Source organism: Hemicordylus capensis, chromosome 1, assembly GCF_027244095.1.
Source record: "Hemicordylus capensis ecotype Gifberg chromosome 1, rHemCap1.1.pri, whole genome shotgun sequence".
In the NCBI taxonomy this organism is placed as follows: Eukaryota; Metazoa; Chordata; class Lepidosauria; order Squamata; family Cordylidae; genus Hemicordylus; species Hemicordylus capensis.
The window spans coordinates 51,215,528-51,233,812 of NC_069657.1; the positions used below are offsets into that span (position 1 = coordinate 51,215,528).

At 44.7% G+C, this 18,285-nt stretch overlaps 1 protein-coding gene across 5 annotated transcripts in view; it reads right to left on the minus strand.

Moving 5' to 3' along the window:
• The window catches only part of MIA2 (MIA SH3 domain ER export factor 2), a 94,385-nt gene extending 76,545 nt beyond the window's left edge, over positions 1–17,840 (minus strand). For 4 of the 5 annotated variants that reach the window (XM_053286553.1, XM_053286551.1, XM_053286552.1 and 1 more), the window contains exons 1-3: positions 17,707–17,840; positions 10,590–10,732; positions 6,019–6,152 (exon numbers count right to left, since the gene is read on the minus strand). In XM_053286553.1, coding sequence (XP_053142528.1) covers positions 6,019–6,152; positions 10,590–10,704 — 249 coding nt within the window. In that variant the 5' untranslated portion in view covers positions 10,705–10,732; positions 17,707–17,840. The remainder of the gene's footprint in view (positions 1–6,018; positions 6,153–10,589; positions 10,733–17,706) is intronic. The other variant, XM_053286554.1, reaches the window with a different exon arrangement.
• Between the last annotated feature and the right edge of the window lie 445 nt (positions 17,841–18,285).

Below are 18,285 nucleotides of genomic sequence, written 5' to 3' on the forward strand. Positions count from 1 at the left end.
TCCAAGTGGAAGAAACTGATTATCTAGCCAGGCATGTTCAACTCTGGGCCCCCGGCTGTTTTTGGACTACAACTCCCATAATCCCCAGCCACAGTGGCCAGTAGCCAGGGATTATGGGAGATGTAGGCCAACATCTGCAGGAGGGCCGAAGTTGAGCAGCCCTGATTCTAGACCAATTTCAAACTGTCTTTATGGCAGGCTATGGGGTTGAGACAGCCTTGGTTGGCATGATAGATGACCTTCACCAGGGAATTGAGAAAGGTAGTGTGACTCTGCTGGTTCTTTTTGATCTCTCAGCAGCTTTCAATTATTACTAGCCAACCCTGCACAGAGCATCTGTGCACTCTTAGGGGCCGGCGGTTACCTCTCCCCCACCACCTCTGCCCCAGTCTCCGCTTCCAGGCCCAGCCACCTCCCCTCCCCACCGCCACTCTTTCCTCCCTCCTGGGCCTTGCCTCCGCGGCCAGGCCAGGCCCGCCGCCTCTGGCCTCCACGGCTGGGCCGCCACCGCAGCAACCAATCCTCCTGGGTGTGCCTGAGCCAATCAGGCGCGTTCGCCGCCCAGCCAATCAGCTGTGTGCTGCGATGCACATTCCAAGGCACACCCAGGAGAATTAATATAATAGATGATTATTATTTTATTATTTTTACATTTATATCCTGCTCTTCCTCCAAGGAGCCCAGAGTGGTGTACTGCATACTTGAGTTTCTCTTTCACAACAACCCTGTGAAGTAGGTTAGGCAGAGAAAGAAGTGACTGGCTAGAGTCACCCAGCTAGTTTCATGGCTGAATGGGGATTTGAACTCGGGTCTCCCCGGTCCTAGTCCAGCACTCTAACCACTATACCACGCTGGCTCCAATGACCAATACCAATCCAATACCAATGACCATAGTATACTTCCAGATGCCTGAGGGATTTGGGGATAGGAGGCACGGTTTTAAAGTAGTTCCGCTCCTATGTCTCAGGTAGATTTTAGATGGTAGCGCTTGGTGATAGTTGCTCTTCAAAATGGGAGCTACTATATGGAGTCCTTCCATTCTGTCACCAGTGCTTTTTAACATCTACATGAAACCACTGGGTGAGGTCATCAGGGGATTTGAACTCCCAAATCTATTTCTCCTTGTCATCGATATCAGGAAATGGCATTAGCCCCTTAAATGCCTGCCTATAGGTGGTAATCGGCTGGATGAGGGATAATAAACTGAAGCTGATTCCAAGCAAGACGGAAGAGCTCATTGTTGGGGGTCATAATCTGCAAGACTCTAGAGTTCGTTATGAACCCCAGCGCCCATTGGGACAAGGTCCATCAGGAGAGGTCCGTCTGCATTTGCCACCGACTTGTCTGGTGGCTACTCAGGGACAGGCCTTCTCCGTTGCTGCCCTAAGGCTTTGCAATGCGCTCCCTAGTGAAATAAGAGCCTCCCCATCTCTGACCATTTTTAAAAAGTCTTTAAAGGCACATCTGTTCACCCAGCCTTTTAACTGATACTGTTTTGATTGTTGTTTTAGAATATTGTTTTAAAATTTTTAAATTGTTGTGTTTTAAATTACTTGTTTTTGTTTTTAACTAATGTTTTAATGTTTTGTCTTGTTATAAACCACCCAGAGATGTAAGCTTTGGGTGGTATAAAAATATGTTAAATAAATAAATAAATAAAGATGGGATGGAACTTCCTGTTCTGGTTACACTCCCCCAGAAAGAACAGGTTTGTAGCTTGGAGTTGGGAGTGCTCTTGGACCCAGGTCTCAACCTGGTGCCTCAGGTTGAGGTTGTTGCCAGGAGTGTTTTTTACAAGCTGTGCCTGATTTAACAACTCTGCCCTCTAAGGAACGGGTGGAGTTGTCAAATCAATCACAGCTGGTAAAAAGGATGACCTGGAAACAGTGGTACACCAGCTGGTAACCTCCAGGTTGGACTACTGCAATGCGCTCTATGTAGGGCTGCCTTTGTATGTAGTTTGGAAATTTCAGTTAGTTCAAAATGCGGCAGCCAGATTGCTCTCTAGGCCAGTGTTTCTCAAACTTTTTGGAGTCAAGGACCGCTAAATTCTTCGTGCAGAGTTTCAAGGACCGCTACATTCTTCATGCGCAGTTTCCCGGACCAGCAGTTAGTAAAGGGGTTGGTTTCAAGTCTATCTATCTATCTATCTATCAGACTTCTATACTGCCCCAAACATGCATCTCTGGGCAGTTTAGAATGAAAATAATATAAGCATTAAAATAATTAAATTTGGAATCTTTTGCAAACATGGAATATTAGGGGTTCTTAACCTTGGGTCCCTCAGTTAAACTCCCATAACCGCCAACAACAATGGCATTTGGCCTTATGGCTGGGGATTATGGGAGTAGAAGTCCACCAACGTCTGGGTACCCAAGGTTGAGAACCCCTGAATCTAAAAGCCTGGGTGAACAAATTTGTCTCCAGTATGTCTGGAGTGGAGGTGCTTGTGATTACTCAATGGAGAGGGGATGTTGGGCCATTAGAAAAATTCAAAAGCTACATGGGGCCAATGAAAACAACATACAAGCAAGCCCCACTGATGCAAAAGGGAAACAGCGTTCCCTCTCAAGGCGCCTTGACCACAACAGGCAGCTGGGTTTCAATCAACCAACCTTTGGCTGCAAATAATGAGCATGCAAGAACCAGCAGCCCTTCAAGTGGCGCCCACTGCCATACTTTTTCCTCCATGCCCCCGCATCGCATACAGTTTGAAGCTGTAAAGATAGGGAATAAGATAGCTGTAGGAAGATCTCAGCAGCACATGGAGGCAAGGCACAAGAAGGGTCCCATGCCTCCGTGATACTCTTCCTCTTCCGTGCCATGTGCAAAATTGAGGAAGTGAGTGCCTTGATTTCAGTTGGGGGTGGGGGTGGGTTGACTCCCAGTCAGGGACCGGCACTCAAGCCTTCGGGGACCGGCAGCGGTCCAGGGACCGGTGGTTGAGAAACACTGCTCTAGGCTATCCTGGAGCGACCACATTATGCCTGTTCTTAAACAGTTGCACTGGCTGCTGATATGTTTCCGGGCAATGTACAAAGTGCTGGTTATTACCTTTAGAGCACTGAATGGCTTAGGTATGGGTTACCTGAGAGAGCGCCTTTCTCTTCAGTTTCATGGGATGACCCCTGGTTCTAAAGTTGTATGTGAAAGAGAAACATTTATCTCTGTCCACTCTCTCCATTCTATGCATAATTGTATACACTTCGATCATGTCTCCCCTTAGTCACCAAGATAAAGAGCAGCAGATGCTCTTGCTTAGCCTCATAAGGAAGGTGCTCCAGGCGTCTGATCATCTTGGTTGCCTTATTCTGCACCTTTTCTAGTTCTATAATATCTTTCTTAAGATAGGGTGACGAATAGGGATGTGCACAGAACCGGTTCGGCACTCCTTTTCTGGAGTGCCGAACCGGTTTGAAATGCCAGTGTTCAAGTCAGTTCAGAGACGCCCGGGGCGGTGGTCGCTTTAAGGGGCAAGGAGGTAAGGACACCCTTTTGTTGCCCATTCACCCAGTTTGGAGAGAACTTTTTGCAGCTCCTCACAATCTGTTTTGGATTTCACTACCCTAATAGTTTAGTGGCATCTGTAAATTTGGGCACTTTGCTGCTTACCCCAAATTCTAGATCATTTATGAACAAGTTAAAGAGCACTGGTCCCATTACTGATCCCTGGAGGACCGCACTTCCTACTTCCCTCCACTGGGAAAACTGTCCATTTATTCCTACCCTCTTTTTTCTGTCGTTCAGCCAGTTACTGATCCACACATGAGACTCTCCCCTTATCCCATGACTGCTAAATTATTCAAGAGCCTTTGGTGGGCTCTTTTGACTTTGTCAAAAGCTTTTTTGGAAGTCCAAGTATACTATGTCAACCAGGTCACCTTTATCCACATGCCTGTTGAGACTCTCAAAGAACTCCAAAAGGTTAGTGAGGCAAGACTTGCCCTTGCAGAAGCCATGCTGGTTCTCCCTGAGCAAGGCCTTTTCTTCTATATGTTTAACAATTTTGTCCTTAAGTATGCTTTCCATCAATTGACCTGGCACCAAAGTTCAGCTGACCAGCCTGTAGTTTCCTGTATCCCCCCTGGATCCTGTTTTGAAAATCAGAGTCACATTGGCTACTTTCCAGTCCTCTGGTACAGAGCCTGATTGTAGGGACAAGTTACATATTTTTGCTAGGAGAGCGGCAATTTCGAATTTTAGTTCCTTCAGAACTCTTGGGTGGATGCCATCTGGCCCTGGCGATTTATTAATTTTTAGTTTTTAAAAACAGTTTGTTCGTTCATTCATTCATTCATTCATTCGATTTATATACTGCCCTTCCAAAGATGGCTCAGGGCGGTTTACAACAGAATAAAAACAATTAAAACCAGTTAACAATTAAAATCAAAACTATAAAAACAGAATAAGACCAATTAAACATTCAAACAGTTAAAAACCCTGGAAAACCAGGGCAAACATTTAAAACAATTAAAAACAGTTTACAACAGTTTACAACCCTGGAAGGCCAGGCCAAACAGATAGGTTTTAAGGGCTCTCCTGAAAATTAGGGATTTCTGCTGGAAGTGCAGAAGCAGCTACAGAGAAGGCCTGCCTCTGAGTCGCCACCGGACGAACCGGTGATAACTGGAAATGGACCTCCTCAGATGACCTTAAAATGTGGTGGGGATCATGCAGAAGAAGGCGCTCTCTAAGATGTTCTAAGTTTAGAATATGTTCCCTTGACACCTCAAGTTGGCCCAATTCTTCAGCCGCTAAACCTGAAAAGCTAAATTCCAGAGAGGGTATATGGTTCTCTGCAATCTGCTTATCCTCAACAATCCCTTCCACACCCTTATCATCTAACATGCCAACCACCTCCCTGGCAGGTTTTCTACTACTGATATATTTAAAGAAGTTTTTAATTATTCCCTTTGACACTTCTAGCTATATGCTCCTCAAACTCTCTTTTTGCATCCCTTATTGTCTCCTTGCATTTCCTTTGCCAGAGTTTATGTTCCTTTCTGTTCTCTTCATTTGGGCAGGACTTCTATTTTCTGAAGGAAGTCTTCTTCCCTTTTATGGCTTCCCTGACTCTACATGTTAACCACGCTGGCATCCTCCTGAACTTGGTGGTACCTTTCCTCCTTCTTGGTATACATTCCAACTGAGCTTCTAATATTGTGGTTTTAAATAAGTTCCATGCTTTCAGGAGTGATTTGACCCTCCTGACTTTTCGTTTCAACTTCCTTTTTACCAGTCCCCTCATTTTTTTAAAGTTTCCTTCTCAAAAGGAAATAATAATGTTAACCCTTTTTATTGATTCAAAAAGGTAAAGGTAAAGTGTGCTGTTGAGTTGGTATCGACTCCTGACGACCACAGAGCCCTGTGGTTGTCTTTGGTAGAATACAGGAGGGGTCTACCATTGCCAAAAAGCTGACTTTAAATGAGGTCTACAAACCTAGGGATGCATGTTAGCTGTTTCTTTACAGTAGATACCATAGTAAGGACACATAGGGTGTCCTTACTATGGTGTACACCAAACAAATTTCTGGTGCTCATGGATGTTTGGTAGAATCTTGAGAACTAAAACATATCTTCATCTGTTATGGCAAAGTATTTTAAAACAATAATAAACAAGGCATTGTTTGAAAAAATAACTGTCTCAGTTGTCACTAGTTTGCAATTAAAATAACTTCTTTAGGCATGTATTAGGATTTGTTTAACTACAGCGGATATTTATTAAACAGAAACTCCCTTTGATGCATTTCAAAAAAGTAGAGGAGGAATGGGTTACAGCCCAGCTGCACACATGGAGCTTAGTACGTTGCTCTCTTTATAGCCAAGTCTACAGCAATGTTTTTAAGCACTGCATTTTTTCAATTTGGCAGTAACCATTTCAGACGGAGAGTGTTGCAACAAAAATTTAACTTGTCCAGCAACTAAACTACATAATGTTTATAAATAACCATAGCCATCTACTTTTATCACTTAATTCCAATTCCTCTTAGAGAAATTGTTGCCTTTTGAAATACTTACACTTCCTGCCCACAAATCTTCCCTTTTTCTTGAAAGTTTGAAGTATACCATTATCTCTTCCCCAGTTGTGAAGTTCAGATAGCGGCAGTCAGGGCCTACGTGGTCTTTAATAGCTTGCACTCTGCTCATTGAAGCTGGACATATGTAAAAAAGACAGAGACAACATTGTAAGAGGTTTGTGACGTAATTAACTGAGGTGTGCAAAACAAAGTTAGTCAAAATCAGAATCAAGTACTTTTGTAGACACTCAGTGAACATTACTCCTGCCATTCTGTAGCAGTCTCCAAAGTACTGATTCAGATATACTTCTGCAATATAAAGTTCACAAATAATTGATTGGGAGAGGGGCTATTATTGCCATGGGAGAATGAATACTGCTGTTCACCTTTTTTACTGACTCCAGCCCAGGGGTGTTGCTATAATTCAGTGGATAGGTTCGAATAACCTGGGCCCCCAGCTCCTGAGGGCCCCCACCCCAGCTCCACCTCTTCCTATTTTCTTCATTATCTCCCTCACTCTTCGGGGCCACCAGAGAGAGGGGCAAACATGGGTTCCCTCTCCCCTAGTTATGCCCCTGCTCCAGCCCCAAAATCCAAGCAAATTTGCTCTCCAGTGGTGGCTGGTGGGAAAACACCCAAGATAAAGGAGTCAAAGGCCTATTTAAATGTGATGCTGGGTGTATTAACAAAGCCTGTTCAGGATTCAGTGTGTTGGGTATCACATACTGGTATCTGCATGTACAATATTATTAATCCAGGAATCTGTGGCCCAAGGAGGATATCACTTTGGTTTGCTGAAGTTGCACACATACAAAACACCTAATTTCTACAGTATGTAGGGTGGCTTCATACAATCTTCAGTATTACCAACTTGATTTACTGCCAGGTCGGTAAGCCATGATCCCGAGGTCCCTGATGGGCGTGAGCGCCCAGCAGGAGTCATGTGAAACTGCCAACCACCAGCAGTTACCATGCCTCACTACTGAGATTCCTCCGACTTTGTCCAACCAGCTTCAAATTTTGGTTATAGAAGTAAAATGGTAGCAGGAGAACCTTGGAAATACAGAACTGGCTGTTGCTGGCTTCACACAACATGCCTGCTGGGAGTTTGCACTCGCATAGAACTTCTGGTTCTTGGCTTACCAACTTGGTGATGATTGTGTGAAGCTGCCCATATGTTGAATACATGGAATCCCACATTCCATATGAACTTTATTTAAAGACCAGCCAGACATCATGTTGAAGTGATGCAAACAAATGCAACAAGTGGACACCTCTGACACACCTGCAAAGACTGGCTGAACAATGATGTCCAAAAATACGGTTGTTACAAGCATGTCCCTATTTTTATCTATCAAATGTTGGAGGGTATGACAAAGTTGGCTAACATCTTTTGGTGGATGGCGGGAAGGGAGGAAAAAAATTGAAAGCATTTGCTGAAAGTTATGGCCTGAAATGATATCAGACCTCAATATTAGAGGGTGAAAAACTGAAGCTAATCCAGAGGTACCCTGCAAAAGCAGATCAATGTTGTCAGATGGGAATTCTTGTCAGAGAGCTTCCAAATGTCCCCCACCCCCCAAGCTCTCATGTGGGGGCAGAAGGATGGAAAACCCAACTGTATAATCTCCTGCAAGGCCCACCCTGCTCTGTGCCCCCAGCAGCTACATGGTGGGTGGCCACCAGGGGCACAAGTGTACACCAACAATGGCTACTGATCTTCCTGTGATATTCTCAAGTGCTATTCTTATTCAAGCTCTACAGAAGAAGAAAGAAACATGTTCTTACAGGGGTTGACATGATGTGCAACTTTACGGAGCTGTAACACTGCACCCTGGAGCTACTGTGGACTTGGAAGGCAGCCCTGACACTGGTAAAAAGCAGTGGTAGCACATGCAGTGTGCTTCCACAATTTCCCCTGTTGTCACAAATGGCAGAAATTGTGGTAGTACTGCTTGTGCAACTGCCAGTTCTTAACAGTGTTTGGGTTGACTTTCAAGTCTGCAGCATCCCTCGGGCACAGCGTTCTAGGCTAGCTCTGTAACAACACTGTGCATCATGTCAACCAATAGTTTTATTGATGCTGTAAAGTGCCTTGGGGTCTACAGACAATAGGTGGTATATAAATGAAATAACAAAGTAAATCTTATTTTCAAACATTCAGATTATAAAAGCCAGTTCTGAACATTCCATCCCAGTGACCCAACATTCCATCACACTATAGCATGACCAAGAATAAGAAACAAGAGCCAGGGCAGGACTCTACAGAGAGGAGCTGCCTGGTTAGTTAATTTTTGTGTGTGGAGTTCTAAGGTCCAAAGTAAATAGGTTGCAATCTAGCACACAGCTGAAAGGGGCAAAATCTACTTCTCATTCCAGACACTGAAACAACAAGGGGCAGCTAGCAGAATTACCTGCAACCCCAATGGTGAGCTTGGGGGTTTTCCCCATAACAAAATTATTGCTGTTAATTCCCATATGGAAAAGTAAAAGTGCTACATGAAGAGTGGTAGTAAACGTCTCCATTTACCACCGGTTCGTTTGGTGGCAACTCAGACATGGGCCTTCTCTGTAGCTGTTCCTGGGCTATGGAATGCACTCCCAGCAGAAATTCGTAATCTTAATTCTTTACTGTCCTACAAGAGAGCCCTTAAAACCCATCTGTTTGGCCTGGCCTTTCAGGGTTTTTAATTAGTTTTAATTGTTTGAATGTTAACCTGGTTTTCAGGGTTTTAATTGTTTTGATAGTATAATTGTTTTTTAAGATGTTTTTAAATTGGTATTTATATTTGTATTTCTGTTTTAATTGTTTTTAATGATTTCTGTTTTTTAATTGTAAACCGCCCTGAGCCAGCTCGGAAGGGCAGTATAAAAATTGGATGGATGGATGGATGGATGGATGGATGGATAGATAGATAAGTAAGTAAGTAAGTAAGTAAGTAAGTAAGTAAGTAAATAAATAAATAAATAAATAAATAAAGCACTGCTCCACCACCAAGGTGCCGCTCCCTGTCCTTTCTATAGAGTTTATATCCAGGGATGACAGTGTCCCACTGTTTCACCATGTTTCTGTTATGCCCACTATATCTATTTCTGTGTTAGCAACCAAGCACTCCAGCTCACCCATCTTGGCTTGGAGGCTTCTGGCATTGGCATATAAGCACTTATATGCTGAAACTCTTCCCTGGTGTCTGCTATCTTTCTTTTGACTCTTTGACCAGCTGGCACAGGCTTCTGTCTGCTCTTTATGTGGTTCTGCTGTGTCCCCTTCTGTTTTATCTGAATCCTTTGCCCCCTCGCACCTTACAGGATTGCGTATGCCAAACTGGATACTGCTCAGCTCCTGTTGGCTATTTCACAGGCGTCATTTTAAAAGCTGCTCTGCAACCTTTTTTATTTTAAGCACCAGCAGTCTGGTTCCATCTTGGTTCAAGTGCAGCCCGTCCCTTTTGTCTTGCTTGCCCCAAAATGTATCACTGTACCTGTGCGTTGAACAGGTAGCATTTATGATAATGCTACCTTGGGGGTCCTGGCCTTCAATACTCCACCTATCAGCCTAAATTTGGCTTCCAGGACCTCCTGCCCACCATCCCTGACACTGGGTGACTCAGTCTCCACTAGGGATCCAGAGGGCATGCACAAGGTGTCTCTGAGGAGAGCTGGTCTTGTGGTAGCAAGCATGACTTGTCCCCATAGCTAAGCAGGGTCTGTCCTGGTTGCATATGAATAGGAGACGATGTGTGAGCACTGCAAGATATTCCCCTCAGGGGATGAAGCCACTCTGGGAAGAGCAGATGGTTTCAAGTTCCCTCTCTGGCTTCTCCAAGATAGGGCTGAGAGAGATTCCTGCCTGCACCTTTGGAGAAGCCGCTGCCAGTCTGTGAAGACAATACTGAGCTAGCTAGACCAATGGTCTGACTCAGTATATGGCAGTTTCCTATGTTCCTATGTTCCTATGAGAACCAAGTGTATAGAGATGGATAGACCTCACTCCCAGGGTCACTCTATGATACATGTCATCGAGACATACAAACATACATTGTACAGACCCTCCTGTCATAATGATGGACATTCCAATAGTCCGATTGTATAGCACGGTCGTTCGATGAGACAGCAAAGCAAGCCAACTATATAAAGCAATAATGCAAGAAAGAAAGCCAGCCAAATAGGTACTAATGGCTGACAAAATTTGGTAGATACCAGCAATTCATATACATAATTAAAACTTACATACTGTAAATATGAATCAGGCAAAATGAGTTTATGGGGGAGGAAATTCGGGGATAAAGCTGAAGTACTAGTCCCCAGTTTTGACAAGCTTTTTTTCTTCCACTGAACTTAACTCTTTCACATATGCTGCAAAACAATCCAAATGGCTCCCCAGAAATAAATCCTCACTTCTTGAAAATATAGAAATTAATCTCTCATAAAGCTTAATATTTTGAGAAACAATTGTGAAAGTAAATACTGTACCATCACATTAATTTCTTGTTGCACTTTGATTTATAGTTCTGTGTTGGAATTAAATTACTTTTGAAAAGCGTTATTTAAAGCAAAGACCATTGTACTTACTTTCACATTCTGGATCTCCACATTTTTTCTGTTCAGACAACAACTTTGTGCTCTTGGTGTTTGTCAGCAATGACAGAATTAATAGCAAAGTTTTGACGTCTAAAATCTCCAACATCTTAAACAATAAAAAATGAAATGTAATCCTGAAAGAATAAAAAACAGTTGAGAATGTGTCCTGTCAATAGAGGTAGCCTACATTTTTCATCTCCGTATTTCGCTAAAAAAAAGAGTGTGGTTCTGTTTTCCTTCTGTCTGCAAACTTTGCTCAGATAACTGCCCTTTCAACAATCTGTAGAGTCAAGTATCATGATGAAGAGGCTTAATGATTAACTACATTTGATAACAGAACTAGTATTTTGAAATGTAAAAAGGTTATTTCAACCAAACCACAGAAATATTCTAATAAATGTAATTATTATTTAATTAAGAAGTAGGTCAACAGTGCACTTTATAGAACATCTGGGGGACAAAGCTACAATATTAATAAAGGTAAAATGTGCCACCGAGTTGGTTTTGACTCCTGGCACCCACAGAGCCCTGTGGTTGTCTTCGGTAGAATACAGGAGGGGTTTACCATTGCCTCCTCCTGCACAGTATGAGATGATACCTTTCAGCATCTTCCTATATCGCTGCTGCCCAATATAGGTGTTTCCTATAGTCTGAGAAACATACCAGTGGTGATTCGAACTGGCAACCTCTGGCTTGCTAGTCACATCATTTCCCCACTGCGCCATTAGGTGGCTACAATGTTAGCAGGATATATTAAATAAAAAACCCTGTGATTTTCAGTCAGCATTAATTTTATTTCTGTTCTGGCTCTTTAAACATTTCAAATATTTTTAATACAAATTTTAAATGCAGCAGGTAATTTTATAAGAGGTACTGAATTTTTTTGCACATAATACCAGTTATATTCAGTTGGTAGCAGGGCTAGTGAAAGGGCAACAGGAAAGAACTGTCGTCTTCTCCTGCTAACAGAGCAAAGTGATAAAGTGGTTGTTAAAGTGGTGATTTTCTTTATTGAGCAGGGGGAGAGCAACTGGCCCTATCCAACCCCAGCACAGCATCCCTCCAGTGGCTGTTGCTGGTGTCTATCTTATGTTTCTTTATATTTTATGCTTTGTCTTTTCTTTTGTGAGCCCCTTAGGGACAGGGGTCCATTTTTCTCTTTCTTTCTCTTTCTTTCTTTCCTTCCTTCTTTCTTTTTATTTATTTTTATTTCTCTATGTAAACTGCTTTGGAAACTTTTGTTGAAAAGCAATATATAAATATTCGTGGTAGTAGTCTTCATATTCAGTGGTGGCTGATGAGTCAATAACTGTTCCTCTTGTCTTGCATATTAGCAGCTAAGCCACAAAGGATCTACCTGCCTCTAACTGGCTTGGGCCTGGCTGTCTTATCCTACATTACTGGTCCTGAGAGGAAAAGACTATAATACAATTCCAGCTTCTCCCAGTATTGTGTAACCAAGTACAGTACTTTAATTGATCAGTTTTGTCTCCACACATTGTTCTTCAAGTATCCCCAAATGAGTTTGAATGCATAATGTCTCATGAACTAGGCTTTCCATAGACACCATCATTTCTGCATTGTTGCCATGCATTTCTCAACCACCACTATAACAGCGACAAGCAGTGGTTGTCTTTGAAACAGTGACCATCTAAAGGCATCCCTTTAGACACTTGAGGAGCATTACATGGAGACAAAAGCAAATATTAGTGTACGTATATGTTGCAAAAGGGCACATACACACAGTGAAGCAGATTCCATGAGTGAATAGGCCCTTTGACCTCTCTGTGGGTCCATCTATGCCTTCTTAAACCCGGCCCATCAAACCTCTCCCCCAAATCTGGCAGGCCCTCATTTCCATTGCAAGCTGAAAAATCCTTATCTCACTAAAACCTTCTTCCAGGGATAACAAATCCTGTCCTGGTAAACAGGCTTCTCTTTGCTCTCCAAGTTTATTTTCCCTCCTCACGCTTGATCTCCATCTGCCACATACTACCACCACACTTGCTCCCTGACCTGCCCCCTACACCAGCTTTTGTCACACACATCCCCAACACAATCAACTGAGAAAAGCTTTAAGCTGCAAGCCAGGTTAAGTTGAGAAGCGGTGGATGCTTCTTTAACAACTGCAGTTTGCATATGTCACACCAGTGGCTGATGCAAGTATTGGAAAGAGTGGCAGTCTTACCACTGGACTTTGGGGCCAAAGTCCAGGGCCTCCACACCCCCTGCGGGCCCCCAAGCCTCTTTAGTCTTTCCTGGGTGGTGTGGTTGCCTCTGGTCCTCACTGTGCGGGGTGGCTGAGTGTGAATATGACTTGTGCTGGGTGCTTTAGAGACAGAGGGGGGAGTGGGGAAAGAAATATGTGGGGTAAGAACAGGGGATGATGCTTAACTTGCAGCTGGGGAGGGTCCAGCAAAGCAGGGGCTACAAAATTACCTAGATGCACCTCTGACTGGAAATGGTGCCATTTGGTCACATGTGTTGACAGCGACTGGGAAGGCTCCACCAGCCTCCAGGGTATAGGACAAGGGTGTTTATTTGAAAGGTTATCTTTCCCTCTACAAGCCTGCCTGCTTTCTAAAGTCATCAGCCAATGCCCTGCTCCAAATTCCCTTCCTTTGGAGGTCAGATCAAGCTGTAGAATAGCCTCCCTAAAGCCATTTGCTTGGCACCCATTCTTTCTTAATTTCAGCTTCAAAGTGTTTGATTTGGATAACCTACAGGGTGCATAGGGGGTCTGCTATTTATATTTGGAAGGTGTTTGAATTTGGTCATGATAATGCATTTTAGTGTGTTTTTGTATCTGCATTGTATCATGTGAGCGCCTTGTGGAGTATACCATGGAAAGACAGGAGATGAGGATTTGGAAGGAAGGAAGGAATCCTGAATTGTTATCCCTGTATCAGCAGTAGATGAAGACTGGAAGAACCTTGCTGGCTTATCTAGTTCAGCATACTGTTTCCTCAATGACCACCAGATGCTTCTGGAAGCCTAAAAGCAGGAGACACAACTTCCCTCTCCTACCATTGCTCCTGGGCAACTGTTATTCAGAGGCATAATGCCTCTGAACCTGGAGGTAGCACATAGCTATCAAGACTAACAGTCCCCAGCTGCTGCCTTATGATTACTGAAGTAATCATATTATTATTAGTAGTAATAGTACATTTATATCCCACTCTTCCTCCATGGAGCCCAGAGCGGTGTACTACATACTTGAGTTTCTCTTCACAACAACCCTGTGACGTAGGTTAGGCTGAGAGAGAAGTGACTGGCCCAGAGTCACCCAGCTAGTATCATGGCTGAATGGTGATTTGAACTCGGGTCTCTCCGGTCCGAGTCCAGCACTATATCCACTACACCACGCTGGTTCTCTTAGCAATTTTGTAGCACTTGTTGAGAGCTCAAAGTGGTTTACATACATTATTATGATTCCCATGTTGCTAATTAGGAATCTGAGAGACAGGACTTTCCTAAGGCCACTGAGTGAGCTCAAAGCTAAGTTGAGATTTGAACTACAGACTTTGCCACTCACAGCGGGGAAATGACTTGACAAACAAGCCGGAGGTTGCCGGTTCGAATGTCGGCTGGTATGTTTCCCAGACTATGGGAAACACCTATATCGGTCATCAACGATATAGGAAGATGCTGAAAAGCATCATACTACGTGGGAGATGACAATGGTAATCCCCTCCCATATTCTACCAAAGAAAACCACAGAGCTGTGATCACCAGCAGTGTTCCCTCTAAGGTGTGCCCTTGCACTCACAAGTTGTTTTTAATGTCCGCTTAGTAAATTTTAGATCCTGCTCTGGTTGAATCAGGAAGGTCCCACTCTGAATGCATGTGCGCACACTTTGCCTTAATACTGCCACCCAGAACAAAACTTAGTCCGCACAGAGATGAAAAAAATTAGATAGAACACTGGTCACAAGGAGTCAACACCGACTTGACGAGACAATTTACCTTTACTCTTAGCCACTTTGTTGCATTATTTTTCCATGTGTAAATTTATGAAACGTCATACACATACCCAAAATACATGTGCCATGCAACAGATACATGTATTATACTGCTCAGAGTATGCAGAGATAATATTTTGAAATGTTTTTCCTTCAGTTTGTGCAGAAGACTCATGACTGTGGAAACTGCAAGTCTCCACTTTATTTTTTTAATGGGAGAGCTTATCTTGTGTTAGCAAGCATGAATGGTCCCCTTTGCTAACCAGGGTCCACTTTGGTTTGCATTTGGAGGCTACTTGGGTGAGCACTTTAAGATATCCCCCTTAGGGGAATGGGGCAACTCGGGAAGAGCATCTGTATGCAGAAGGTTCCACATTCCCTCCCTGGCATCTCCAAGATAGGGCTGAGAGAGACTCCTGCCTATAACTTTGGAGAAGCTGCTGCCAGTCTGTGTAGACCAGTGTTTCTCAACCTTTTTGGAGTCAAGGACCGCTAAATTCCTCGTGCAGAGTTTCAAGGACTGCTACATTCTTCATGCGCAGTTTCCCAGAGCAGCAGTTAGTAAAGGGGTTTCAAGTTTATCTGTCTATCTATCTATCTATCTATCTATCTATCAGACTTCTATACTGCCCAAAACTTGCATCTCTGGGCAGTTTACAATTAAAATAATATAAGCATTAAAATCATTAAATTTGGAATCTTTTGCAAACATGGAATATTAGGGGTTCTCAACCTTGGGTCCCCAGATGTTGGTGGCGAGGCAATGGTGCACTGGACCGTGCTTGGAAGGTTGCCTGGGTCCAAGAGCTGCCGCCACTGTGCTTGCACACCAGAGTGTAGCAGGTGTTCCCCCATTCTCTCTCGCAGCGCACGCTTCTGTGCCCCCTCCCAACTCCCCTGCATGTGCCAATCACACCAGCCTGACTTTGGGGCCACGCAGCTCACGTGGTCCCACATGCTGCCCATGCATCACTGCGAGGCAAACAAAGGCAGCCCGCCTCCCTCCCTCCACTGCTTAGCCCTCACCGCGGCGTGATTTCGGCCAGAAGTTGTCCCCTGCGCCCAGTGAGGTCATAAAGGGGACTGCCATCTTCCACTGGCAGTGCAGACCAGAGGGTTATAGGGGGCCGAGGGACCACAACGCCCCACCAATGCAAGAGGGAAACGGCGTTCCCTCTCAAGGTGCCTTGGCCGCAACAGGAAGCTGGTTTTAAATCGGTTGGGATTGGACACAAACCGTGCTGGGCATCAAATCCCCAGGATCACTTCATTCCAGTGCCATTCATCCAATGACCCTTTTGCATGAATGCACAAAATGGTCTCTTGCCTCTCCCCCGCACCACGCCGCCTCCCTCCGCCACTTAGCCCTCCTTGGTACGTGTGCTTGCTCCCCCTCCCAGAGGAAGGTCCACTTGCACTCCCTTTCTGTAAAGCCTGAGCCAAGGCGGCCCTCCTCCCTCCCTCCACTGCTTAGCCTTCACCACGGCATGATACCAGCCAGAGGTTCCACCCCCTGGTGAGGTCACAAAGGGGACCCCCATCTTCCACCGGCGGTGCAGACCAGGTGGTTACAGGGGGCCAAGGGACCACAACACCCCACCGATGCAAGAGGGAAACAGGGTTTCCTCTCAAGGCGCCTCGGCCGCAACAGGCAGCTAGGTTTCAATCAATCAACCTTTGGCTGCAAATAATGAGCATGCAAGAACCAGCAGCCCTTCAAGTGGCGCCCACTGCCATACCTTTTCCTCAATGCCCCCACGCCGCATACAGTTTGAAGTTGTAAAGATAAAGATAGCTGTAGGAAGATCTCAGCAGCATGTGGAGGCAAGGCGGAAGCAGGGTCCCGTGCCTCCATGATACTCCTCCTCTCCCGCTTCCGTGCCATGTGCAAAATTGAGGAAGTGAGTGCCTTGATTGCAGTTGTTGGGGGGGGGGGGTTGACTCCCAGTCAGGGACCGGCACTCAACCCTTTGGGGACCGGCAGCGGTCCAGGGACCGGTGGTTGAGAAACTGTGGTGTAGACAATACTGAACTAGATGGCCCAATGGTCTGACTTGGTAGAAGGCAGCTTCCTATGTTTACCTTGGCAATTCTCTGCTTTGCAAGAATATTTTCAAAGCTTTCTGAAGCGCTGGACATGTAAAAATGCCCAATATAGTCTATTAACACATCACATTATCTATATCTATATATTTAATTCTCTAAGGCATACCTGTGGCTAATCCCATGTGTGGCAGCTCTCGCAAGTTTGGAGTGCTGCTGGATAGGCTAGCCACAGGATGGATGGTGGTGGTGGCGACTGAAGAAAATGGGGGGCGGGCAGCTGGCAGCAGGATGAGCGGGAGGACAAAACGGCGGTGGAACGCATGCTGCGCGGGCAAAATGGTGGGGGACAGGGGGCAAAATGGCGGTGATGACTGCCAGGAAAGAAGGCGGTGATGGTGGCCTGCTGGTGGATGGACCAGTGGGCAGGGGATGGAAGAAACCATGTGGGTGGGGTGGGAGAGAAAACTACGGTGACAGGGGAAATGGTGGCGGCAGGCGGGTGGGTGGAGATGGTGGCAGGGCCGGCGGCTAGAGGAGCAGTTGCCCTGCGCCCAGCTCAGCTAATTATATTACCCTGCTTTCAAGAAGCTTCCAGTGGTGTACATGCTCTCTCAAGGAATATTTACAACATTCCAATCAGGACAATTCAATCGAGAGATAGTAAGCTGGTTAAAACAATGCCCCCAGCAGCACAAGTGAACAGGAAGGGGGCATGCCATTACTGCACCCACTGGGATGTATTCCACTGACATCTCCCCACATGTCCTTTGATTATGTGTGGGGGCTGTACACCCAAATGGCCTCTAAATACACACTCCAAATACTTGTAGTATTTGGAGCGTGTGTTTAAGGACCATTTTGAATAACCCCCATATGCAATCAAGGGATGTACTGGGCTGCTGGTGGAAGACATTAACATGTCTCCTCTCGCTTCATGAATACTGCTGCTGGTTTTATTTGAACCAGCCCAGTGTTTTCCTTGGGTGAGTGGATTTAAACTCAGCTCTCCCTAAATCATATCCAGCACATCCAACTGACATTTCCCATTGTATCTCACAGGCGTATACATGTTTAGTTGGAAATAAGTGTGTGTTGCTTACCCCCAGATAAGTAGTATACAGCTTTAGTGTTGTGGGGGTCAGCTCCCTTGTCCTTGGTTTTCAAGCCAGTTCTGCTTTGTTATCTTCCCATTCTTCTCTATCTAGTGTTCTCCAACACTCTCAACTGTCATTTTCCAAGGTTCCATCTCCCTCCCATTCAAACCGGCCCTCTCATTGGTCAAACCAAAAATTCCAACTTACCAACCACAGCAGGGTATTGCACTAGCTGCAATATAAGTGACATGGCTCTCCTCTCATCTCTACCATTCTGAGAAGCCTTTTAGGAAACCAAGGCCTGCTTTTTTTAAGGATCATGATGCTTTTATGATTGAATTACAAGAGACTAGCAAGTATAAATTCACTTTGGCATAGACTATTGAAAGTTCGTTTGTGTACAGTGTTTGATAAATATATTGAACAGTCTGCCTGAGGGAGAGGAGTGACAGGCTAAGGCATTATAATGGAAGGCAAAGATACATTGTGGAAACTGCCAATCACAGGGGGATGAAGTAACGGTTTGTGGAAGGCACTGATCCAAGATAAGTTGGAAGAGCTCTAGCTCTTATTAATTCAATTTCT